The 12,985-nt window shown below is 42.6% G+C and overlaps 1 protein-coding gene across 2 annotated transcripts in view; it reads left to right on the top strand.

Moving 5' to 3' along the window:
* EFCAB6 (EF-hand calcium binding domain 6) overlaps window positions 1-12,985 on the top strand; it is a 104,735-nt gene that overhangs the window by 39,588 nt on the left and 52,162 nt on the right. For both annotated transcript variants that reach the window (XM_081005413.1, XM_081005412.1), the window contains exons 12-15: window positions 4,996-5,166; window positions 6,855-6,926; window positions 7,047-7,207; window positions 11,402-11,569. In XM_081005413.1, coding sequence (XP_080861539.1) covers window positions 4,996-5,166; window positions 6,855-6,926; window positions 7,047-7,207; window positions 11,402-11,569 — 572 coding nt within the window. The remainder of the gene's footprint in view (window positions 1-4,995; window positions 5,167-6,854; window positions 6,927-7,046; window positions 7,208-11,401; window positions 11,570-12,985) is intronic.

Raw genomic sequence — 12,985 nt, 5'->3', positions numbered from 1 at the left:
TGGGGTATAAATAAATTTATGCTACTAATAAGCCTAGACTGAGAGGGGTCCTCATATTTCAGTGTGAAACAGCAAGAACCAAAGCACAGACGGTCTCATATGCTACATTTAAAGTTGTCTGATTTTTGTTAAATAATTTTCATTACATAGAACTTAATCATAGAATCACAGAGTCATAGAATTGTGGAGTTGTAAGGGACCCAAGGGCCATCTAGTCCAACCCTCTGTAATGTGGGGATCTCAACTAGATCATACATGGCCGGTGGCTTAAAAAGCTCCAAGGAAGGAGAGTCCTCACCCTCCCCAGACAGAGAGTCAATTCTATAATGTAGTCATCCAGATCACTGGAAGATAGAAACAGATTTTTGAGGAGCTGGTGTAATTTTCTTTACATGTCTGTGAATAAAAAGACTCCAGACTTACTTTTTAAAAAGTCAAGCTGAAAATTCACAGGGGGCTCTTTTCAGTGCTTTTGGGATAGGTTGAAAACCTGAACGGTTGTGTAAATCTTTGGGATCAGGTGAAAAACTTTCAGGTAGGGATATAAAAGTGTGTCAGGCGGTCGTGATTACTTATATTTCAGCAAGTTGACTGAGGATTTGTGCTTTGTTTTTGCTTTTCCTTTTTAACTTGACGTACTATTCCCAGATACATTCTTGGGGGGAGGATGGCGACCGCTTCCTTCCCAGGGCCATACTGGTCCACATTTTAAAAGAGCACCCCACCCGGGATGCAGAGTTTAGCCCAGCCTGTATTCGGTATTCGAAGTGATTCTGCTTTTGTTAAAGAGAGTGTTAAGGGGGGGGTAAATCCTTGGACACCTTGTCAAAATATTAGTGCCTCCTCTACCTTAGGAGTGTTGCAGCTCCCCACAAAAGTTGGTGTTGTTGTTTCTCCCCCCCCCCCCGCCTCCCTTCATGGGAGAGGAATGGTCTCACAAAGGGGTTTCTGTGTGAATTTTACCCAACCCTGTTTGAAATATCTGGGGACAGTTCCAATACAAGATTCGACTTGCTCTCCATTATCCTCTATCATTTCCCCAACTTCCTGTTCGTTGAGTAAACATAGTTTATCCCACAGATTTGTTTTGATCTGACTTAGGTAGATCAGTGTGTTTGAAATCTGAAGCATTTAAAGTTTGTGTTAGGGAATGGAGAACTGAGCTGAAAGCTTGGACACAGTACTGTCCACGCACAGACACACCTGGCAGCATTTCCCCATTAACACATTCACCATGTGATTCCCGATTGGCGAGGATAACCCAGAGATAACTCTCTAGGAAACTGTGTCCTTACTCTGAATTAGGATAGGCACCCAAATAGAGTTCAAGGGGCTTTTGTGTAAGGTGTAACTGGAAGCAGGATTGCAAGGTTACATTTTAAACCACACATCCAGTGATTGGTACGACATTTCATAATGCATGTCATGCCAAGTCTGGCCAGTGCAATTTGAGGGGAAATGATTGTGGTCTTTAAGAAGGAGGTAGCACAAAAACAGAGGCTGCTAGATACAACTTTGTATCTTAAAAATTGATTGAGTGATATCTTTGGATTTGCTAAGCAAATAATAAACTAGAGAGCAAATTAAAGCTTTCATAGTCTGGATGGCAGCAACTAAATGAGCGGTAGGCATATCTTCAAAATTCCTAGTGGCATGTTTATTATAGATTTGAATATAAACGCTAGATTGCAATTCTTGACTTACATAGCAATTTCTGTCTCTTTTTGCACCAGCTCTGGCGACATCAATTGTGCACTAAATCCCTCACAAAAGAGAGAATTCTCTTAACAATTTACAAAGTAGAACTCGCAGTTTCACATACCACAGTGGATAATGGGAGCGCATAGTAGATTAAGCCCCTCATTCAAGCAAGAGATTAAAATCCCACTGAAATTGCAGAGAGCTAAAGGCTTTAATGAAGAAAATTATTTGGAGACAAGAGATATTTGAGATAAAAGAAAATGTTGGCTGCAGGAAATTTAGGGTTTGCTCATGCTAGCTGGTGGTCCTTCCCACAGAGATAGTCTGCACTGCAGATTGCAGCAGAGATGCAAACAGCCCCAAGGTGGAGGCGTCAGTTCACGTAAATGTTGACAGCATGAACACTCTCTGTCCACAAACCTAGTGACCCCCTCTTAAGGCAGTCCTGTGCATATGTGTGTCTCAGTGGGGAAGCTGTCTCTGGCTAGTGTGAACCACTTTCCGGTTCAGGTGTTATAGTTCAAAGGTGAAGTCTGTAAGGCGCTATTATATTTCTCAGGAAGTGATCTAGCCAGTACATCTTTTTGATTTCTAGGCAAGTGTAGAAGTTCAGAGGAAGCGATTGGCTGCTGCAGCCGCATTAGTGTCAGAGATCTTTTTTTTTAAAATAATTTTTATTAACAGGCCAATCACATCACATTATCCATTCCAAATTATACAGCCAGATTTTAAATTTTGTTGGGGGTACCCATAACATTAGTGTCAGAGATCAACCTCATACCTGCCAAATCAGGCATAGGCAAACTCGGCCCTCCAGATGTTTTGAGACTACAACTCCCATCATCCCTGACCACTGGTCCTGTTAGCTAGGGATGATGGGAGTTGTAGTCCCAAAACATCTGGAGGGCCACGTTTGCCTATGCCTGTGCTAGATTCACTTTAGCATAAATGGTTGCTGATGAGCATCCTAATAGTCAGATTTTGGCAAAGCCCAGACACTTACTTCAAACATTCAGAGTCTGTGACTTTGTATTAATTGGGACTTTGAACACCGTACCAGAAAAGTGCAGTTTGAGATTTCGGAAACAATACTGGTTTGGTGTGCCCTGCCAAGCAAAGCTGAGTTGCCCAAACAAATGGCTCAGTTCTTACCTAAAAGCTGGTTTCCTGTTGAGTGCAGCTATTGTCCACCCAGCTGAGTCCTGTCTACCCTAACTGGCAATGGCTCTCCAAAGTTTCAGAAAGGGAGTCCTTACCCAACCCTCCCTGGAGACAGAAGGGTTTGCAAATAGGACCTTTTGCATGCAAAGCTACATCCCTCCTCCTTTTTGTTGCTACTCCCAAAGCGTAAACTGGGACACGGCCCCTTTTGGACTAAAACATAGGCAGCTGGCTTTCACAAGGAAGCGCAGCATTTCCCCCAAGGCTGCCACAGGTAGAGGTGGATAGTCTCTTTTATAGCTTAGAGTCTGGAACGAGGCTGAGAAACACGGCTTGATGGGCTGAGTGAAATAGCCCTTCCATTCCTCACCTGCTCATGAGATGGTGGATATTTCCACACATCACTTCTCTAACAGCATAACTATTTTCCTCCAGCATAGGCTTCATCTCCAGAACTAATGCAGTAACACCAGCCTCTGTGGGAAATGGTTTTAAAGCACAGGAATGGTTTAGAACCATTGGTTAGAAAATAAATATATTAAAACTTAACTATGAATAAATTTGTTTGCTGTATTATTACAGTCACTTTGGCTCTCTGTAGGAAAGAAAAACCAAACGTGAAGTGGTTTATCAAGTACTAGCATTGTTCCAAGCATCTCAATGGAGCAGGGGAGGGAAAATAGCCACCGGGAGAGTAGTGTTGGAGCCACAACTGGGCAGAGACAATGAGATCAGTTTCCTCCCTGATTCCTACAAAGCAGCATTGTAGAGAGGGTAGGTGGGTGGGAATTTCATTTTCCTCCTTTCCCAGATGCAGCACGAAGGGACTTGAAAGCATTTGTCTCCAGCTCTCTCCACCCTTGGCTGCATCACAACATTTCCCTCACAGCCACACATGCGCCATGACAAAGCATCTTCTCTCATTCAGCTGCCAGGACCCAGTGGGAGCTGCCCATGGTCCTGATCTGCTTGGCCCCTGATAGTCCTTTGCACTTTCCTTGCAGGCTCCAAGCCCCAGCAGAACAGGATACTGTGCTAAGCACAGGATGCAGGTGAACTGGCAACAGCAGCCTGCCTGTGCTTTCAGATGAAATAAAGGAGGAAGTCTGCCCATGATCAAATTGCTTCATAGCCTGACTGGCTACCGTATCACCAACCCTGCCCTGCCGTCTTCCTATTGCAGCCAGCCAGCTTGTCTTCCAAGCTGAGCACTGATGAGGAAAAAAACAGGAGGAAGTTGTGATTAGGGGAATTGTATCTAAATGAGTACACAGGCATTTTATGGTTCCCACGCCACCCTTGTACATGATTTCCTGTGCATTGTTATATACCCTTATTTCCATCAAGAGACTTTTATGAAATTAACACCTCTAAACTGTCGGTGGTGCTTAATTTTTAGGAAGAAAGATGCTGGATCCAGCCCTTGGATTGAAAACAGATGCTGGGACTCACCCTACTGAGCCCTGGCACAGATTCAGTCCTGTCTGTTGGTCAATTTTGACAAGCAATGTTATGTATCAGTTGCTGAACATTCATTTCTCAGCATATTTTCACATTTATTTATAGTGTGTTGTAGATTTATCAATAGTAAGCTGTAGTGTAGTGTGTATGGCATCCATTTAGTGTAGTTGTTCTATGTCTTCTTATTTGAGTGGCCTATGACTACATGATTTGCTCATCAAAAATATTTTCATTGGCCCATTGGGACTTGCTTTTGAGTAACTTGTCTAGGGTCATACTGTTAGATGATACCCTACAATGTCTTCTACATTGCCCTAGCAAGATCCCATTACACACTTTGAGAAAAATGCAATGATAAGAATATTAAGAGCAAGAAATAGTGTGATTTATTTTTTTTTAAATCAGCCTACCAACATTGGCATTCAGGCATATATATTTCAAGTGGTATTGGCTAGCAAAAGGTAGAATAGTCACTAATTTAGAGATTAGTTACTTTTCAATCAGTTCTGAATGTGGACAGAAGCATAAAACTATCCATTTAAAGCAACAGTAAAACAAAAATTAAACCAGAATAAAAACTCCTAAATACAGTACAGGAGAATTAAAGAGGTTAATGTCACTGTCCAGTAAAATAGGACTGAATGCTCTTTTATACATTCTGCACCTTTCCAGAATCAGGATGGAAAAATTACAAGAAATGAGCTCCGTCGCATTTTGGATTGCATCATGTTCCGAATAAGTGATGATGACTTTCAAGAACTAACCAAGATCATTGACCCAGAACACACTGGGCAGCTCAGCTACAATAAATTTTTAAATCTGTTTGAAGAAAAGGAATCACTAGTAAGCATTTCTTATCAATCATTTATTTATTTATTGTGTTTGACTAAAAGCTATTACAAATGCAATTACAGATTGAGCATTTATTATCACTAGAACCTGTGTATGAGAATAAGAGAGAGAGAGATTCAAACAAGTTTCAGTAGAATCTTGTGCTTTGAATATAGCTAAATTATTGAAAAGAAATCTAGTTTTAATGGAATTTAAAGTTGTTTCAAATGCTTGTTCCTGAATTGTTATTTGCTTCTAAAGCAGTTAACATGTTCCTACTGTTTAACACTTCTAAGACTGAGTCACATGAAGCCTGAGCTGGATAAACGTATGAAAGGCTGTAGCACATGGCAGATTTTCACCTTGTCTCTTGGTGGTGGCCAAGGAGCAAGAGAACAGCAGAGACAGTCATGTGCCTAAGTCTGGCAGAGGAATCAGTGCACCAAAGCACCACCATTTCTTTTGCAAGAACATTTAAGAAGATCAGATGCAGCGTGAGACAATTCTCAGTTTGCATACCCCACCTTGCAAATGCTTTGCTCCAACACTTCCTAAACCAAGGAGGCAGCTGCAGTTCTCCCCCCCCCCCCTTAAAATAGCTGCTCCTGGAGAATGGAAGTGTGGCATAGAGCCCATCTCCTGAAGAAGGCTTCCAACAACATGAGGTACCTTTGCTCCGGGCTTTGCACTGGCTCCCCAATGCTTTCAGACTCAAATCAGCACAGTAGTTTTCACTTCTAATGCCCTGAAGCACATCTTATAAAGCTCTAAGTATTGTCCTTTAGACTAAGGGAGCTATCCTATATCCAAGAAGCTGGTGTAAAGCAAGCCAGCATAAAGTGGTATTCCAGATCCAGACTCCATGCAGGAGTGGGGCTGCTGCTGACTGAGCCATTCTAAGCCCAGCAGAAGGAAAAACCCCTCTCCTCCCCACCTGCCTCCCCAAAATTGCTTCTAAAGGGTTGGGACAGCGTACAAGATCAGGAGAAGGAGGATAGCTCCATCTGTCAAGAAGAAAGGCTTGCACTGACTGAAAAATCATAGCAGTATGGTGTTGAATTCCTTCCCTTTGTTTCAGTAACTGTTTTTAAAGGATGCAATCTGGTTCATAGGTGCCAGCTCCCTGGGCGCCCAAGCACCCTCAAAATTCCCCATGAAGGGGCCGGGCACCCACAAATTTCAGTGCCAGGGCAATGCATTCTGCATGGCATTCACGGTCATGGGGCCAAGCTGGCACTCCTGATTCGATACATTTGCCTGGGAGCCTTTCTTCAGTTCTTGAGCTGAATGCTGGTTTGGCTGAGAGCCTCTGCACCCTTTCTGGGCCAGTCATCTGCCACCACAGTTCTACCACACAGTTCTGCGTGTGCATCCCAAAACGCATAGGGAGTTACAACCAATGAGGGCTCCCTGGCACATATTCCTGAGTTCTTCATGGAAACTCAGGCTCCCATTATCCACATTTTCTCTGTGAGCACAGCAGGAGGGAGGGGACACCAGAGGCCATTCATAGAATCGTGGCATTATTTCATTCATTTATTGTATCCCCGTGGTCTTTTCTTTTCCCCAGTATATTACAAAATGTATTGCTTTATACTTAATTTTCAAACACAAAAATCTGTTGCCTTTGCTCTTGTGCTGCATTTAGGAAATAGTCTGGTGGAAAGGTTGTAATTCAAGTGCTTTTTTTACCCAATTAGACAGATTCAAAAATGATTAATGGGTCAAAGAAGGCAAAAAAGCCAACTTCTGTCCTTGAAGCGTGGCACATTGTAAGTAACACAGAGTTTTTTGAACAGTAAATCAATATTTTCCAAGTACTTAAATGCATAATTATCTATTCAACCGTTTGTAAATATTTGAATTTCCTCATCAAAATGGTGGCATATTAGGCAGAAGATGTCCTAACTGAGCAGATCAAAGGGTACTGGAATGAATTCAGCAAAGCTTTGCAGGCATTTGATCCTCGAAATAACGGCATTATCAGCAGAAATAATTTCCGAAAAGTCCTTCTCCTCTACTGTCCCTCGTTAACTGACGACCATTTTATCGCGTAAGTTGTTGGTTTGCTTTTCATTTTCTATTTTAATTTTAGCTCTGAAACTCCTTCATAGGCAGTTGAATTTCTTGGCTTCTCGATGTCATGCACACACTTGAAAAACCAGAGCTTTATCTAGCCTGAGCATAGGAGCAGCACTCATGCACAAAGCTTTCCCATGGGACTCAGTAAAGCCCTATTTGGAAGGGACAAATCTCATCCAAGACTAAAATCAGGTGTTTGTTGATTTGCCCAATGTAGTCAATTGCAGAAAACAAGACAAGATGAGCCTCTGGCCAGGGGAAGCTTAATGTCAGTCTGAGCAAAGGCCGTCCCCTATCCAAGCCACTGAAGGAGACTTCAAGGTGACACCTTTTCTGCAGATAGCCATACCACACAGTCCCCACCACCTTGCTTGAGTTTGGGTTCTGACCTTCTTGGCCATTTGGCTGATGCATTAGCTTAGATTGCTGCAAGTGCTGCATGTAGTAAGAAACCTTTATGATATTGATGCATCCTCGCATTGGCCATGGAACTTTTTGGTTCTTGCTGTTGGGCTCCAGCGGAGCATTTGTAGCTATCCATCCATCCATCCATTTCTGAGTTTCCATAGGCATTATGTCATTTCAGTGAACTGTGCACTTTGCTCTTGATGGGCAGCTAACTGAACCACATGTCATCCAGTGCTCCTCTCATCAGAGGTGATCTCCTAGGTTAGTCCTATGGTTAACCCTACAGTTGGCTTGGGAACTGTGAACTGATCACCACTTAAAATTCTTACTTGAAAGCAAAGAGCGAGAGAAAGGGAAAGAGAAAGAGACTGAGGTAGCAAAGATAACAGACTGGCTGCAACTGGTAAGCGTGTGCAGGATTTTTGAACAATAAAAATAATTATCAGACAAAGCACTAACAGTTGCCCAAACGAGTCTCAGCATCCCATCACAATCAATTGCTTTCAGCACTGCTACCAAAATAGGATTAATTTGTGTGTGGGCACTTTATGAAAAAAAAGGCTCTGATGTGTGTTTTGCTCTTTTTGCTGTTCTATCTCCAGTTTTTGGGTTTGTTTGTTTTTTGTTAATTCCTCACCTGTCTGCCACTGTTTTGAGCTGTATGTTGATAGCTTTAATCTCATCCAGAGCCGACCTACCTGCTCCATCTGTTTATCTCAGTCTTTGGCACAAATACGACAAAGGAGGGGGTGTGAGAGTCATAAAAATGTTACCTTTAATGACACTGGAGCCACGATTTACCTCACTGAGCCATTTTCTATTGACTTGAGTGGCTACAAGGTGAGCACAAAGATTCACTTCTACCCAGGGCTCCGCTCTCTCTCTCTCTCTCTCTGACATAGAGCCAGGAAACTAAGCTTTACACTCTTTAGTTAGGGTCAACCTAGATTATTGTTACTATTTATTTCATTTATCAATCACTTCCCACAAAGCACCCCAAAGTGATTTGCAATATGACATATAAAACAGGAGGAAGGTGAGAAGGATACTTGGAAGATTGGGGGGGGGGTCTTGGGAACTAATGTGCCTTGGGAACTGAGAGGCTGGCAGGATGACTAATGTGGAGCTTGGAATTCTTCACTGAATTAGGCTTTCAAGAGTCCCCAAGATTTGTGAACCTGTGAACTTCAGTGGCCTGCCTGGTACTTGTGTTCTACAAATCGTGGTATGCATCTATAAGGGCAATAGTTAGGTTTTTGCTGAATTGCGAATATTTTGGGCAGAGAAAAGAAAGAGAGGTGAGAGTAGAAATGCTTTAGACAGAGACAAAGGACCAACCCAAATACAGAAGCAATCCCTCTCTCATTCTTGAGTTCTCCCCCATACATTTCTCCATAATTATGCTGCGATAGCAGACTGCTTTTGAAAAATTAAGGCTGACCTCCCTGGGAAGCGAAGAGGTAAAACACAGTTCACATACTGGACTAAGTCGAAAGCTAAACTGCCTCCAGGCTATCCACGAGGTGTCAGACTTTGGTTACAGCTCATGGTTAGTCTAGAGAGAGCTTAATCAGGAGCCTGGATTCAGACAACACACCCAGCCAAACCTTGGCTTAGTTCAGTGCGGTGCAGCAGCAAAAAAGGCTCTTTCTTGGGAGCTTTTGTATTTGTGCTAGGTCATAGTGTGACATGCAAACCAGGTCATTGCCAGCAAGATACATATGATGTATCCATTGCAAGATTGGACAGCAATACATGCATGGACACAAGTTCTGCTGGTTGGGTGTTTCAGCTTTAAACTCTGGACCTGGTTCCAGACTTTCTGCTGCATTCTAGGTTAAGCAATTTGACAAATAGCCTAACAGGAATGTAGTTGGAGCTTATCCATAATTGGTTATGGAACTGTAGAATCATAGAGTTGGAAGGGACCCTGAGGAACATCTAATCTAACCCCCTGCAATGCAGGAATAGGCAGTTGTCCGTTATTGGGGATCAAACCTTCAGCCTTGGGGTTCTCAGCACCGTGCTCTAACCAACTGAGCTATCCAGCTGCATTACTTGAATTTGTGATTCCTTCTCCTTCGTAGCTTACAATGGCCCTGCTGCACATCATATAGAGGTCTGGTGCCAGGTGCTGGGCACTTTAGGCACAAAAATATGATATCCTGTTTATTCAGGTAGTTAGCTAAATCTCCGTATGTATATATGGACAAACATGCACACACACATCAATAAAATATATTGACGATTATGATTACTGGATGTTCCTAGGTTGTCTTTTAACTTCATAGCCAGTCTTTAATGTTGTTTGGCAGCAACTAAGTTAAACTATCAGGATTCAGAGAGAAGTGACTGACCGGCACATTCAAGAAAGTCTGTATTTCTGTCTGTCTGGATTTTAATTTGTGTGGCCTTTGTCAATATTAATCAGATTACTCCATGGAACAGTGGATGGCAGTATTCATTTGCAAACACTGAACTGAAAAGGGATTCCAGATCCACGCTGTAACATTTTCACATAAGTCAAATTGACATGACTCCACTAAATACACTGGAATTGATTTTCATAGAATTGTAGAATTGTAGAGTTTGAAGGGACCCCGAGGGTCATCTAGTCCAACCCCCTGCAAAGCATGTGCAGGAGGTTTCATAACCAGGCAGAGGGACTGAACGTTCGTTGAATCCTGTTTCAAAAGAAGATTTTTGGCAATGAGAAAAAAGAACAAATATCTTTCTGACTTTTCATATGTCTAGACTCAAGATTCTTACTGACTTGTAGATTGCACTTTTGCAAGGGGGACTTCTGTTTTAATTGGACTCCAATGTATCTTGTTCTTACAATGCTTCATTGTGAAGCTATCTTCAGTTGTAATTCTGCTCACCTCTCAACTTTAATTTTTGCTTCTAAATGTAATTACCAAGGATATTTTTTTCTTACATAAAAACAAAATTGAAAGTTATTTTCTGACATAATTTTCAGAGCTGTAATAATATAAACAAAATACAAACCATGTGGTGTTTATAGGATAGTTAAATAATTGCCAATTTTGTGTTGAGCAAAATGCTGTTACCTGCTTTGATCCAGGCAGTAGTCTGGATCATTGTTTAAAATATTCACAATGTTTCTCTATCAACTAGATTTTAAGGTTAAAAACAAGCATTTGTCCAAATTATAAGGCATTTAATTCAGACTTAGGAGACCATCCCAGATATAAAAAGCGCAACCCAAGAAATTATCCCTCGGTTTACTAAGGTGAGAATTGCCTCTCAAAGCAGAAGGAAAGAGTAGGGGCTATGGCATGGCTAGGCAAACTAAGGCCCAGGGTTTCTCAATCCGGCCCGCGGATGGTCCGGGAATCAATGTGTTTTTACATGAGTAGAATGTGTGCTTTTATTTAAAATGCATCTCTGGGTTATTTGTGGGGCATAGGAATTTGTTCATTCCCTCCCCCCAAATATAGTCCAGCCCAAATATGGTCTGAGGGATGGTGGACCAGCCCACAGCTGAAAAAGGTTGCTGACCCCTGGGCTATGGGTTGCTAGCACTGGCAATCATCTGAGCATCTTCTGACCTCCCATTATCTTAAGGAATGATAGTCATCTCAGTCTTAACTGCTAGTGTTTACCTATCTCTTCTGTTACAGGCCGAGGCACATTATCCCTTCTTGGAACCTGACCAAAAGAACCCTAGGGAGCCACACAGACGGACACTGAGAGAAAATATTATGGCCTAACTATTTTAAATATGTTTTCCCAGATTATACCAGAAATATCAAGATGACACTTCAGAAGGCGTCCTGTACAGGATGCTCTTACATAGTTTAGGAGTTGCCGATTTGCCAAAAGAATTAACTGTTCTCGCTAGCATCCCTTCATCCCGGGGAAGTCAAAGAGAAGAAAAAAAGCAGGCAGACTTTTCAGAAAGGTACTGTGTACGTGATTGCGAATGGAGACCGTTCACTGCCAAATACAGAGAAGCACAGTATGTGAAACTTACCATGGGTGGGTTGTTGTTGTTTGTTTTGGGTTTTTTGCCTTATCAAATCTTTTAAGGCTTCTCTTGACCTTCTTCTTATGTTTTGTCTGAAAAAGAACATCCAGCTTCTCCCTTGTATGTCTGATTTCCCTTTTAAGGCATCCAAGCCATTGGTCACCACCACATCTTGTGGCAATCAAGTCCATCAGCGAATTCCGTGTTGTGCACACAATTACTTTGTCCTGAGTCTCCTGCCAGTCAGTTTCATGACATGCCCCCCAATTCTAATAATGATGGGTGCCTTGCATGTGAAAGGAATTTACAAGGATCCTCATAGATGCTCTTCGCATGGTCATGTGATAGAGATATCAGGGACAAGGGTTAGGTTCTGTTCACAGTGCAACACAGTTCAGTGCTTTACTTTTCTCCATAGAAGTGAGACACACCTGCTCACCTATGTGGGACAAAGTGGAGAGCTGAACTTAGGGACATAATGAGGGCTGCTCAGTAACTCAGAATTAAGCCTGCTGCTATCTGCATAGCACTCACCCAGGCTTCTATTTCTTGGTGTGCCAGAATGTTGAGTACTGGTGTTTGTGTGTACGCATGTTGTTCATGTACAAAAAGCCTCAAAACCACTTGGCGCTACACAGTGATTAAATCCATGCAAGATGTCCTTGCTATGGATCTATGCTTCTTCCTGGTGGAATAGCATAAAAGAATCCTTTAGAAAAACCAAAAGAGATGAATATTATTGTTAGCATCTGTCTGTCTCAAGAGAGAATGGCGTGTGCCTGCGGGGGTGAAGTCAAACCGCTGTGTGATAGCAGCACCGAAGTGACCTCCCCAGGGCTCAAGCTTGGGCAGTGTGTATGGAAGTCCTGCTGCCCAGATGACTGATGGGGTCCCAAGGAAAGCAGAGCAAGATGTTGGGCACCAGCTTGGCTGCAAGAGTTGCAAGAATAGGTGTACAAGGCATCACCCAACCATCTTAGGGACTGCACTCCAAATTCATGTAGGGTTTACGCCTTAGCCTTTTCTTCTCCTGAAGCTATCTCGCAAGGCAGCAGAGATTTAGGATCAGAGTTCTCCTCCTCAATAGGCAACCTTCCCAGGTTGACGAGCCCCATCTGCCCCTCACTTCCCTGTGCAGCATGAATATTATAAAGACCTGAACGCTTAGCTGGTAGGTTTAGGATGAGTGTATTATGGTTATGCTTATTTCTGTTCTGTACAGTGTCTTAGCAGATATCGTGGAGAACATCAGATCTGCTGAATGGGAGAGCTTCAGCCTCCCAAAAAACGCGGCTCTTCCATGTTGGTATAGCTGTTGCAGGCAAAACAATTCAGTGTGGTGCACACACA

The sequence above is a fragment of the Podarcis pityusensis genome, assembly GCF_964106645.2.
Source record: "Podarcis pityusensis genome assembly, chromosome: 5".
Lineage (NCBI taxonomy): Eukaryota > Metazoa > Chordata > Lepidosauria > Squamata > Lacertidae > Podarcis > Podarcis pityusensis.
This window is presented reverse-complemented; position numbering and strand designations above follow the sequence as displayed.